Source organism: Chlamydotis macqueenii, chromosome 15, assembly GCF_036417535.1.
Source record: "Chlamydotis macqueenii isolate bChlMac1 chromosome 15, bChlMac1.mat, whole genome shotgun sequence".
NCBI lineage: Eukaryota > Metazoa > Chordata > Aves > Otidiformes > Otididae > Chlamydotis > Chlamydotis macqueenii.
The window spans coordinates 1,261,954-1,275,467 of NC_141570.1; the positions used below are offsets into that span (position 1 = coordinate 1,261,954).

At 40.6% G+C, this 13,514-nt stretch overlaps 1 protein-coding gene across 5 annotated transcripts in view; it reads left to right on the top strand.

Moving 5' to 3' along the window:
• ARHGAP17 (Rho GTPase activating protein 17) overlaps positions 1 to 13,514 on the top strand; it is a 45,654-nt gene that overhangs the window by 19,238 nt on the left and 12,902 nt on the right. For all 5 annotated transcript variants that reach the window (XM_086759389.1, XM_086759393.1, XM_086759390.1 and 2 more), the window contains exons 2-12: positions 1,557 to 1,596; positions 5,594 to 5,698; positions 6,505 to 6,581; positions 7,664 to 7,775; positions 7,977 to 8,053; positions 8,746 to 8,857; positions 9,599 to 9,667; positions 9,825 to 9,906; positions 11,988 to 12,115; positions 12,498 to 12,609; positions 13,152 to 13,233. In XM_086759389.1, the coding sequence (XP_086615515.1) occupies positions 1,557 to 1,596; positions 5,594 to 5,698; positions 6,505 to 6,581; positions 7,664 to 7,775; positions 7,977 to 8,053; positions 8,746 to 8,857; positions 9,599 to 9,667; positions 9,825 to 9,906; positions 11,988 to 12,115; positions 12,498 to 12,609; positions 13,152 to 13,233 (996 nt within the window). The remainder of the gene's footprint in view (positions 1 to 1,556; positions 1,597 to 5,593; positions 5,699 to 6,504; positions 6,582 to 7,663; positions 7,776 to 7,976; positions 8,054 to 8,745; positions 8,858 to 9,598; positions 9,668 to 9,824; positions 9,907 to 11,987; positions 12,116 to 12,497; positions 12,610 to 13,151; positions 13,234 to 13,514) is intronic.

The window sequence follows — 13,514 nt, forward strand, 5'->3', positions numbered from 1 at the left end:
CTGTAACTGGAGTATTCTTGCCCCGTAGTTCTTCCTTGTAATTTCTGGTGGGATTTCACAAGACTGAAAAAAAAAACAACTAAACAAAAAAACCCCCACAAACCTACCACCCAAAAAACCCCAAACAACAGAAAAAGTTTATCAAACTTGTATGAGTTTTCCTAAACAAATCCATATTACAGTGCTTGCAGTTTACGTTGCTATCAAAGTATTTAACTGACTTTTGTCTTGGTGAGGTTTTGAGCATTACTGTGTGCTGGTATTTAATTATTAGACTCCTTATGGTTCACAAATAGTTCAAGCAGATAATGTGCCGTGAAATTAAAGTCAAATACCTTAAAACAAACAAACAAACAAACAAAACCAACCCAAACTTAAGGTGGATGAATATTGTCTTTGGAAGCATTTCATGTGTTCAGCTGATGAAGCCTGACCAGGAAAATGAACTTTCTGTGCTGGACCTGTCTTGTAGCGGGTTATTAAGCAGATTGCAGGTTCAGGAGGAAGGCGGTGTAGGAGATGAGGAGCTCTGACAGCAGAGGGGAAGCTCTCTGGACGGGAAGACAGAGTACTGGAGCACCTCCAAGTCCTCTGTAGTGATATACGTGTAGTAACAGCGAACAGCCAGGTCCAAGAGATTTTGGGGAACTGAATTTATCTTTCTCTCTTTTATAGATCTAGCAAAGGTAGGATAAAGGAGTGTTATAGCAAATGAGTCAACACCAAACAAATCTGGGTCAACACTAAACTACTCAAAGTTTATGTATAAACTGGGATTGGAAAAAGGCATGGAATTGTATGTGTAAAGATTTGAGTATATTTGTGACAACTGTTAACGTTTTTGTCTGGAAGTACGTGTGAGTATTCAGATGTTCTTCTATTGAGGGTAGAACTTTACTGGGGATGCTATTAACTTCTGATGATCGTTTTAAGTAGTATATATTTTCTGTTGTTTTAGTATTATGGGAATCAGCAAAATGAGGTGATGGGAGGTTTCTGATGAAGGTCGTGTGCGTGTAAGGTTAAGGGAGTGTGTTCAGGCTGCCACTTCCACTGGTTGCTGATTGATGAAGCTCTGCAGCGGTAGAATATAACAAGATGAAGTTGGCTGTCCTACTTTTCTCATGTCTTTCTATTCCTTTGCATTCGAGTGCATCGATAACATTACCTGAGTAACAAACATGGAGTGAAATTCAAGTTGCTGCAATACTTCTTTGTGTTCAAGTGAAGTTACTCGGGGTTCCAGTTTGCTCTGTTAAACCACGTGCAGCCTGAAATACCGTTAGACCTTGGTGCAGTGGATTCATGCTGCGGGCTGGGGATTCCGGGAACATCGGGCTTTCCCGAGCATCCTGTGCTGGGCAAGCCATCCACGGCCACTGTGCCGAGGTCGGGAGCCGGCGCTACGTACAGCATCGCAGGCGCGGTGGTGTTTGCAGCACTGATCATACCGGGATTGTAACTGGAAACTGAAGGGGTTTTGTTGCAAGCACTGTAGCGATCTTTGACCCTGAACACGCTGGTTAGTCTGACAATGGTCTTTTTTCCTCCCTTAGGGCTGAGAAAACGGAGGTACTCAGTGAAGACCTGTTACAGGTATTGTGACACAGTTTATATGTATTTTTTAAAAATGCTCTTTGTGAAGTTTGAGCCTTCTGAGTTTTGTGGAGTAACTAACGTGGGGAAAAAAATACTGCAAGTGACAGGGGTGAAAAGAAGGCGGTCTTTGGATGACTTCTCAGCACATGAAAAAAACTATAATACAATTTGAATGGAAAAACTCAGGTACTTCTGTTTCTGAATCCAATCATATGGTTTGAAGTGAAGGAGGAAGCATTTTTGCTGTTAATTAGATGAACTAGCTTGTTAAGCTTATGAACCATTAGTGCTAATGACTTGCCAGTCTGGTGGAGGAGGGTGAGCTGGGAAGAAACTATGTTTAGGCACGGCTGGCTTCTGTCTTCATTTCTGTTCTGAAGAAGTCACCTTGGGCCTTAAGAGGCAAAAAACCATGCCAACTGCTCGCTAATAGATAATGTCCACTTTTTCTGAAAGTCTGGAATTGTTCTGCGTAAGTGTACAAATGCTTCTTGTTTAGCTTGTGATACTTGTTCTCAAATTTGTCACACTGCTGTTTGATTTGTTTGCAGACTTGTCATCTTTTTGAAAGTGTGTCATCTATCAAACGTTACTTTCATGGTGGAATTTTAGTTGCAACTCTTAAATTAACAAGGTTGACTGATTACGTGGAACAAATTTGATTACAGACTTGTTCTACATAGTTTTCTTCCTCTGGTTACTTTGTGAAAGACTTTTTAAAAAAGAAAAAAGAAAAAAAAAAACAAAAATATCAATTGGCAAGGGAAGTCTGCTCCGCAGAACCGCGAGCGTAATGGTTATTTCAAACCGATTACAAAGCACTTCAGTATGCTGAAGTTCAGGACCTGTATGCAAAACATGGAAGCCAAACAAATGGTGCAAGTACTTCTACTTCAGATCTCTGCAGCTGTTCAGATTGCTGTAGGAGATGAGGGAACGTATCAGCCTCAAAACTTGAATTCAGCACCAGTTCATGAAATCATCTTGAGTAACGGTGAAATGAGCTGACCTGAAACGTGTTACCCTGCTTTTCAGGGGACTGCTTTATTTGAACCAGAAATACCTTAGCAGTTTGACAGTACTGTGTTTAATTTCTGAAGAGATGAGTACAATTGATGACATAAAGGATGTTAAAACACCTTGATGGCCTTTGAGGGCCCATCTGTCCTCTTGGTTAGCTGCAGAATAGTAACAAGAAGTGAAAGCCAAAAGTACTGCTGCTTGTTGCCAAAAAAATTTTGCAAGCAAGGCTTTCCCAGGCACAGAGCAGACTGGCTACACCCAAGTGGAAGAATTTACTCACTTGTTTGTTTGCTCTTGGGGGCTTGTGGAGGGGAAGGGAGGCTCTTATCTAACTCAAGAGCTTAGAAGCATGGTACCAGTCACTTTATAAAATTGTTTCTCAGTGTTCTTTTTTTATATTTAGCTCCAACTTTGACATAGGCTTGCCATAGCTTTTTTCTGCTTTCTGAAGTGTAATACTTCATTTCAAGTAGCTCTTAAATATGCTCCTGTCAGAAGACAAGGAATATAATTCAGTACTGGAAAGGCTTCTACAATAGATCCGCTTTCTGGCATGGCCTTGTAGCGCATAATAAAGCGATTGTGTGATGTTTTGTACACTGAAGATGCCCTGTGGGCACAGACAGCGTGGCCTGTAGGTCACACGTTCAGTTCATAGGTAGCTTAATGGAAATTAATGTCCTCCATGGTTTTCCTGACATCTTTGAACTGAAAAGCAGATCAGAGAAGAGAGTATATTATCATGAAGTTTTGGGGTCATGTTCCTCCCATCAGTCTTCTGCCCTGTGAGATGGGCATTCAGGCTGCCTGGGAAGAGGCCGTTGGGAGCAGATGTGCTCCAGGGTCTGTTGAAGGAATGCAAGCCACCACGCGTGGCTGACGAGGGCCATGTCAGTCTGCTGGGATCTGTGAGACGGTTCAGTTACAGGATGTCACCGTGTTTCAGGTGTGGGGAAAAAAAACCTGTGCTCATTATTCTAAGAAGTCTCTGAACTACGTCACCTTACAAAAATAACCGCTTTCACAAATAGCGGATGGTTTAGAATGTGGTGGTGGTATTTAATTTTGAAGCTAACACAACAGCAGTGAATTGTCTTAGCTGCAGCAGTAGACCACAAACAATACCTTCCTGGTTGTATATCTTCGTAAGGACTTTTTTGAAGTGGACTTAATTTTGTGCTTGTTGATAGACGCTCTGTAAATAAAAGGCAAAGCCGTGTGCTTTCAGAGCAGCCCTTGGGCAGTTTCTCTGCACCTTACTCTACTACAATACGTTTTTACTGAGCTTTTTGAGCACCTCACTGTACTGGTTCTTTTTCACCTCCCCTGTGGACTTACCAAGGCCGCTGCTGGGCGGCACAGCCCCAGGGCCCGGCTTTGGGTGCTGCTCCAGGCTACAGCTTGGCAGAACTGCTCCCCTCTTCTGAAAGGAAACAGGGAGCCCAGTCCTGCACTGGTTTGTGCATTCAGGACAGGGCTCAAGTGTCCAACAGCAGCGATTCTGTGCTGGTCTTCGCGTGATCCCCGACTGTCTGTGCCTCCCTCCGCTGGCTTCTTCCTTGCAGCTTCTCCCAGCCCACACCCCTGCAGGCTCCTCTCCTGTTGGATCTGCTGTCCCTTTTAGCAGCTGTCGTTTTTACTAGCTGCTTTTGTTGGGACCTCATTACATTCTTCCAGTTGTAACCACTTTAGGGAGATACGTATCCCATTGTAGTAGTGCCAAATAAAGCTGCTGGGAGGAAAAAACATTGTTTTCACCTGGATGTATAACATTCTAAATGAGAGTTTTTAGTATTTTGTGTTCATTAGAACATAGTCTGCCTCCTGGAAAACCCACCAGTGTATCCCCTGCTTTAAATCAGGTACGGTGCCCTTAACAGGAGCTAACATGGGATGATAACTTAGCACTGAAATCACTGCTCTGTCAGCTGGTCTGTATTTATGATGGATAGGAAAGCTGGGGAGAATTATTGCCCTCCTGAAAATGTAATAGGAGCTATTTTAGAGCTGTGTCAAAAGCGGGAGTCTATTCGGATTATTTCTGCAGATGAAATCTACTTTGTTTTTCCTTGCTTTTTAAATAGAAGCCATTCCAAAGGGCCTCCTTTTATTCTTGGTGAGTCATCAAAATGCAGATAAACTGCATTCTTTTGGAGCTGTGCATAGAGATCTCAGTGCCTGAGCAGTTCTGTCCCAGGGCTCATCGCTGTGTTTGCTTTTGGTGTTCTTTGAAATAAAATAGTCAAAATTCCTTACTTAAAATCCCTTAAAAGCACAGTTCATTAGTGTCTGTCTTTGTCATATTCACAGTCTATGTATGAAGCCATGTTTCAAATATACTGTGATAAACAGAACTCTTGTTTGTGCATCGACGCCTATTTTTTTCATTCCACATCCCTTTTGAATCCCATTAATCTCTTTCTGAAAATATTGTTTTGCTTAACATGTAGGAACTTTGTCCTTGTCTTTAAAGACCAGAGAAGGAAAGGCAATAGAAAGCTTGCAGTACAGAGGTTTGGTCCCTTTAGCCTTCTACTTTACAAGGTTTCAATGAAAAAAATATGAGTGTTCCCAGAGTTTTCTCCCTAAACCTGTGTTTTGAATATCTGCATGTGCCGCTCATCTCAGATGGCAAGTATCAATGTGATTCTCTTTTGCTGAAACAAAAAGTAGAGGCAATGCTTTTCTCTCTCTTCCGCTTCCCAGGCTTGTAAGCATTGTGAGCTCCAACTGAATTGGTGTGCCACTGAAAAAAAAAGAAAAGAAAAGAAATTAAAATCTCTTTCCAAGCATCTTTGCTGTCAGGCACTTCTGCTAAGCATCTGAACTTCTTCTGAGCTGTAGAACTTGAGAAATATGCAACCCAGAACTAATTGTGGTACAGGAGGAAGATTTTCTGCTGAGGCCAGGAAAATAACTTCTGGTTTTGTTTTGTTTTCTCTTCCTCCTCTCTCCCCCTCCTGCTGAGTAGATTGAGAGACGTCTTGACACTGTGAGATCTGTTTGCCACATTGCACAGAAGCGATTGATTGCCTGTTTTCAGGGCCAGCATGGTACAGATCCTGAAAAGAGACATGTAAGTACAATTGCCCTTTGGTTTGTCTTCTGAGAGCCGTCTGAATACGATCAGCTGCTGTGCCTCAAATTATCCAGGAGGAGAAAAGCTCTGTAAAATCATTGCACGTGCTGACGTTATTTGGTGAAATGCTAGCTGCGGTTCCCCATCCGGGAGCAGTGTGACCTTGGAGTACTGGAGCGGTGTCAGGACACTCGCTTCTTTCTGTGATGTGCTGAGTACTTACAGCTCTCAGAAAACCTGATTAAGAGGAGAAGAGTCTGCAGCTCTGATCAAGCTCCTCACTTAGAATTACCTTTGTGCACTGACATCTCCAATTAACCATAAATGTTATTCTGGACATGTTTGATTTCTGCTCCTCGTTAGCCAAGGCATAGGCAGGTTTTCTTAAGGTGTTACAATGAGAAATAATTAACATTCGGGTTTTCTCCTTTTACTGAGTAATAGAGACCTCCTGAAAACAGGGGCACCGAGAACAAACCTCTGTAGGGAGACAGATGACAAGCTAGTTGCTTAGATTTAAAGTTAAAGCTGTTTACTTGACTTTGACAGTAGTTGAGACACGTTTTTGGACCTGTCATTCCAACTAAGGCTGAGAGGAAAGTGTTTTTCAAAGTGTCTGAGAACAGGAGGCTTGAGGCTTGAAGATTCTTGTGACTTAGTGTTTTCTTAAAGTCAAAGAATGAGCTGCGTGTGTGTATAATAGAAACCGTATGGGAGAAGAGAAGAATCTTAGGGGGGATGTACTGGGAAATCTGGAAAGGGTGCATAGCGCTAAGCTAAGCACTGTTCCTTCTGTTCCGTAGAAAAAACTTCCTCTAACAGCTCTTGCTCAAAATATGCAAGAAGGGTCTGTCCAGCTAAGTGATGAAACTCTGTTGGGGTAAGTGTTTGGCTTTTTTTCTAAGTTGCAGTCTGTCATTTTATTGCCTGCAGGGCGCTCTAATTAGAGACTTTTGGTACACAAAGACTGTTTTCAGTCTAATGAAACTAATATTTCTAGATTCCTGGTCTAATTCAAAGGGAGTAAAAGTGACCAAGAGTGATTCTGGGAGCAAGTTTTAGACTTGCTTTCAATTGCATTCCGGAGGATTTTGATTCTCTACTGTCTTAAAAGCTTTTGAAAATGGCTTTTCTCCTTGTGGATTAGTAAAATTATCATCTCCATTTAAAGCTTAAAATTTAGTGTAAATACTGCTTTCAACAGGTTTGCATTAATGACTTAAAATAATGCCCATTTACATTCATGACTTCTAGTTTCAAATAATGGCAGTTTCCTTATCTTGGCAAAATACATATTTGCATCTTGCAGGAAAGTGGCTGAAACAAATGAGCCTCAATACGCTGAATTCCTAAAGCAAACGTGTTTCCTCATTCCTGGTGGAGAATTCTAATGGAAACAGTGTAGAATGACCTTAAAAACCTCTGCGCGTTTTTGTGAGCTGTTGCAGGAGATTTAAACATGGATAAAAATTTTAGAAATGGGACAAGCTTAAAACAAAGGTTAAATCATGGTTTTGGAACCTGAGGCTGCTGCATGTGTGATTGCTTAGCATTATGGTGTTAAGACTTTTCCACATTAAAGGGGCTTAGGAGAAAACTAAATACTGCATTGAGCAATTTTGCTGCATCTAGTGAGATGAAAGGATGGACTTTGAAATAAATACTAACTTCTCTGCCTTTAGGGCCAGCGTAATCACCTAGATGACTTAAAGCCTCCAAAAATGTTGTCATGGCTAAGGAATTTTAGAAAACAAAGGTTTTATAACACTCTCTGCCTATCCCAAATTTGCCCATGATGGCATAGAGCATCTTGGGTTTGTGCCATTAAGTAATGCTTTGCCTTATAAAACACAAAGCTTTTCAAAAGGGTAGCAGGTGACAAAAGGCCACCACTGTTCTGTTTTGGATCTTTCTTCTGTAGTCAGTAGTAACTCACATTACAACTTCCTATAATTCTTAAAGGAAAATGCTAGATACCTGTGGTGATGCAGAGAATAAACTGGCAATGGAGCTCTCTCAGCATGAAGTACAGATTGAAAGAGAAGTTTTAGATCCACTGTGTCTACTAACAGAGGTAAGAGACTTCAGCCTGACTGAAGAAATACATCTGGATTTATGTGTAAACTGAGCAAAAAGGGTTTATCTCATTGCTAATAATAAAGCTGTTCTAAGGGGACATGCATTAGTGGTGGAAAGTGGCTGTGAGCTCTGCAAAATGTAGTTTATTACAATACACAATTCAAAAATAAATATAAGCATTGATTTTTTGCTTTAGACAGAGATCCCGAACATTCAGAAGCAGAGGAAACAGCTTGCAAAGCTGGTGTTGGACTGGGATTCTGCCAGAGGAAGGTAAGAAATAATATTAATTACTAGGTCCTTTTCTATTATTATTAACTTCTTGTTGGCATTTCATGGCATCTGATCCGATGCTGGTACTTGCTTCTGACGTGCTACTGTATGCATGTTAATACTTTGCCAAAAAAAGAGAAACTTAAGTGTAACTTGTGACTACTAGATCCAAACAGAATCAAGAGTTTTGAGCTCTTATTTGCCTATATGTAATTGGAAAAATGCTGAAAACTCATATTCTTTCCAGTTCACTTAAGTTGTCAACTTAAGTGAGGAATAGGAGTCTAATTTTGTACCCATACCAAGCGCTTTTACAGCATTATATTGAGCCGTCTCTTTGGTGGGGTCCTAGGTTGTGCAGCTTACCCCTAAGTCCCTTTAAACGGTCTTAACATGTGGTGATAACGTATGGAGCATTTTCTGGGACTGGCAGTTCTAACATATTATACGCCCGTATGACAGACTGTGGAGAATGCGGGATTTCTTGCAGCTTTATAGTAGTTTAGCTGTTTGTGAGTTATACCAGCGTGTCATAAATGCAGTGTTTCAAACACCTTCCTTAGTTGCGTTGGAAAGCCTCTGAAACTGTTGACTTTTTTTTTGTCAATAGAAACCAATTTCAAGGGACCCATAAATGCCAATTATTGTTTAATATTAGTTTTCACCAAATGACTCAAGCTTTTCTTCTGCAGATATAACCAAGCCCATAAGACTTCAGGAACAAATTTTCAAGTGCATCCTTCAAAAATAGAATCTCTTAAGGAAGAGATGGATGAAGCTGGAAATAAAGTAGAACAATGCAAGGTATGACAAGATGAGTCTGTCATTTACATAACTCTCATTAGCAACAACAGCAATCAGAATATGGCTGCTCCTGTGCGCCTTGCTGATTACTGCAGCTGCAAATTATGTGGCTGTTAACAGACTGTGTCTTAAAGGTGTATTAATGCTAGCTGATCTGTCTGAATTGCTTTAATTTCACAAGGAATTTTTAAGACGGGTATTTCCCATTATTTTCTGTTTCACTCTGACAACTGCGCAAAGGAACTGTGCCTTCGCCTCAGCTGAAATGTTCAAGGTGTCAGTGTGCTTCAAGCCACTGCGTAGCCGTGCAGTGTGAGCTACCTGGATGAAATTCAGGCTGCTGACATAAAAGGAACGTTCTGAGCCGTTCACATTCAGTTTCCCTTCCCAGGTGTCAGATGCTACATTATGCTGCGGCTGAGATGAGCCCCCAAAAGCTTTTAGTAGTGCTTGTCTTTATATGCAGGGATCGGCTGTAAATACCACATTGCCATGCATCCAGTTGTTGATGTAAGTGGGCAGCTGCTTTGCTGTACGAAGCAAAGTTAGGCGTTTTGAATGAATTTGGCTTGGAAGAATACATGTAGCGGATTAAGTGGAGTACTGGCTTCCCGTACAGCGTGATTCGATAGTTTAAGCTTACTGCAGGCAAAATAAACAAACGTACTTCTGTCTTTGTATATGAGCTGAAATGCCCCTGTAAATTTGATGTACTATTTTGCATTCTTTTCTTTTTCAAAGGATCAGCTAGCAGCAGACATGTACAACTTTGTGTCCAAAGAAGGGGAATATGCTAGATGTTTTGTTATGGTGAGTATTTTTTTTAGTATTACTTTGCAGCATGTATGTACGTAGACACTCAAATCTCAACGATTACATTTTGTGTGCTAAAGCTGCTAGTCTTGTATTATGTGCTCATCAGAAGCTAATGCTCTTTTTGTTTTTAAAATGTGGCTTCTGTTCTCAGTTATTAGAAGCACAAGCAGATTACCATAGAAAAGCATTAGCAGTCATAGAAAAGGTTCTACCCGAAATTCAAGCCCATCAAGGTAAAGTAACCTGTGCTCTGGCTGACGCTTCTCCTTGCCTGTGCCACCTATGCACAATATTCTCCTCCTTTATCTTGATTCTCTTGCATGCGGAATTATTAAATAAGGCCATTTTGATCTACTTAACAATTTCACATTCGCAAGCATAATTCCATCTTTGTGTTCTCTGGAGTTCTCCAGCCATAATTTAACACACTAATAAAATATTAAGGATCTGTCTGATAACCAAGAGAGTAAAGGAAGGGTTTTTCTATTTGCTTGCACTTTCTCTTTGATATCTTGTGACCTTTGCTAATTCATACCTGGCTTTTTAGGCCAATGAAAGTTTTGTTGTGATTTAGGAACTTCTTAGGGTCCTTGCTTCTTGAATGATTACTCCGTGATTATCAGAAAAACTCCCCTTATTCTAAGGAGCTTGACTTTTTTCCCTCTTTTCTGCAATCCTTTGTCCCAGTGTGCACACTGCACTACAGCTGGCTAACGGAGTGCTCAGATCATTGCGTTAAGAAAAGCAAGTAATACAGCTTCATCTCTGCCCCGTGCTACTGAGCTCTTTGTTGTCAGCAGGAGTTAAGGTGTATCGTTAATGGTTTGGTGTGGAGGTGCACTGTGTGTTGTTGAAGTTGCTGCCCTGTATACTGGCTATACTGTCTCTTAATCTGCTAATGGCTTTGAACAAGAAGTAGGATGAACAAAGTTTGAGAAAAATATAATCTGAGCAAGACTCGAGTACCTTCAGTTGTGGACCACATGCAAGTTGTAAAAGATGAACCATTAAACGAAATATATCAAGAAATACGAGCACCTTGCTGAAAGGTGATCTAGATTACCTGTACTCTCTAGATCTGATGGGAGACAGGGTAATGCGAACAAATGGTGCTTACACAGCATCAGGGCTGCATTCTGGCTGTGTGGAAGGCTCTCTGTTTACAGATCTGACTGCTTCAAAGCTGTTTTTGCTTAGCTGCTTTGTGCAAACCTTTGATGTGACAAATGCTTCAGAACAGATTAGCCTTCCTAGAAGGTGGGCTAGAAGGCGTGGTGTCTAAGTGGTCCAGTACCTAAGTGTAGGGCATTGCTTCAGTCTGTTTCTGGCCGTAGTGTAAATTACTGTGCCTTTGAACAACTGCTAAGATTTATCTTCCTAATGTTCGCTGTAACTTGCAAAACTGCGGAAAATGACGTGTGCCTCTCGTGGTGTGTTAATGAATGAGAGGAGCTAAAGCCTTATGAGACATAGCTGTTGTGGTTTTGTAATCAAAAAGGGTAAATTAAATCCTCTGCAGAAGCACATTGTGTCTTCAGAGGACTCTTTCAAAGTCTTCATCTTTCTTGACTTCATTTTCACATAAAAGGAATAATGCATCTGTACTAACAATAACCCTTTACATCTGCATTTTTTCAATTAAGACAACAGAAATGGCTGAAAAAATAAATTGTAGGAAACAAGAAATTCACATTCAATTTGAAGAAAGTTGGGCCAGTTTCGACTTTCAAAGTTTAAGCAACAATTGAGAAATGGAATTGAAAATTTGTGCAAGCGTTACAGTGGTGGGCTGTGGTAATTCCAGTGTAAGACATTGGGGCTGTTAACATCCGTTTCAAGTTGCTGATTCCTTTGATCAGCAATCAACTTAGTGTTAACAGCTCAGGTTTTATCCACCTTATATACAGTTAAAATTGAGATCAGCCCAGGTCATGCAGTCTGGACAAAATTTTTCTCAAAAATTCTTGCAAGCCCAAGCCTTTTGGCATCTTGGCAAATCAGAACTGATGTCACTTACAGCCAAGTGGTGGCACTTGTGCTGAAGCCTAGTGGGACGTGCACTTCCAGTTACACAAAGGATTTGTATGTGGTGTGCCATCCAGAAAGATGCAGAAGTATTTTTTTCTTGAACTCCAGCAGGCTCATTTTCTCTTTACTCATGATACAAGAGACTTTACCAATCGAGGGCTGTAAAACTCCTACTGTATTCTGAAAATTTCTTTACTGTACTGGAGGCTTTCTTCTTTTCTTGTCTGGGACATAATTCAAGTGTTTGTTAGTTATTTTGCTCAGTGTTTTGATACTCTCCAACTAGACAAATGGACTGAAAAACCAGCTTTTGGAACTCCATTAGAAGAGCATCTCAAGCGCAGTGGTCGTGAAATTGCAGTCCCTATTGAAGCCTGTGTAATGATGCTTTTGGAAACAGGAATGAGAGAGGAGGTGGGTAATACCGTATCACCAGAAGAAAGAGCTCACTCAAACACGTGGTCTAATGTCTGTACTTCTTAACAAGCTGCTTAAGTCATTTTGTTCATTAGTGTAGGTGAAAGATCTTTTGCAACAGAGGAGCCTTCAGCACTATTTGAAGTATCTTTGAGGTGAATGAACTTAGAATGAAAAATTAGGAATGGGCCAAGAGTGAGACGGAACTAAAATGTTATCAGATGGCAGTGACACATTAAGCTGGCTAGTCCTAACAGCGTAAGGGGAAGACACTGAACTTGAAACTGTTCTGAAAGAGGCTTTCATAAAAAATTCTGCTATTTCATGCTTTTACTAACGTGTTTTTACAAATCAAATACATTTGATTTTTATTATGCAGGGCTTATTCAGAATTGCTGCTGGAGCCTCCAAGTTAAAAAAGCTGAAAGCTGCCTTGGACTGTTCAACTTCCCAGCTTGACGAATTTTATTCTGATCCCCATGCTGTTGCAGGTATTGTGAATGTTCTGAATTAAAACCAGGTATAAATTGATACAACACAATTGATACAATGCTGTTTGTTTAACTTTTGATTTGCTGCAGTGTAAGATGTTGATCTCGGCAGATAAACAATGAAAATAAACAGAAAGTTCACTTCATCGCACAACTTAATGTAGATAAGTGTAGGGTGCGCGTGCTCATCACACATGATGTATTCGTGTCTGCATGGCAGAGCGGTGTTTAAAATGCAGGTGATTGTAGTAATCCAAATACCATCTTTCCTGTCGTGACAAGAGTGTTACCATGATCAAGGGAGACTGGAGCCGTATGTAGACCTTTAATAAGGTCTTTGTTCCTAAGAAATGATTCATAGTTTTATAGTGCATGTTTCTGTCAAATTACAGTAATTACTATGGAAGTGTTGGGTGTTCCCGCTGTTTCACTGGAACCTGGGTCCTGTTGCATAGATACAATTGCAAATCTGAGGACAGAATTTTCAATGAAGAGAGAGAGCGCTGGCTAAGCAGCTTGCCTCTTTCTGGTCTGCATTGCAGGTGCCTTGAAATCCTATTTGCGAGAGTTGCCAGAACCTTTGATGACCTACAGTCTGTACGAGGAATGGACACAAGCTGCAAAGTAAGCATCCTAAAAATAGTTATATAGGGAAACATTCTACATATTTTTATTCAGTTTGGATCTTCATATATGAATTCAAAAGAGAAGACCAAGCTCACGCATTTTACTTTCTCTTTTCTGCTCTAACAGGTAAATATTTTGTGTAAGAAATTATTTTAAATTTTGTTATTTAGCTTAATACTACTTGCAAAAAAAAATGTAATGGAATACCTATTTTATGTTTAAACATAAAGGCTGCTTCAGACTATTGGCTGTGTAGTATTAATGCGTAAGCCATTTTC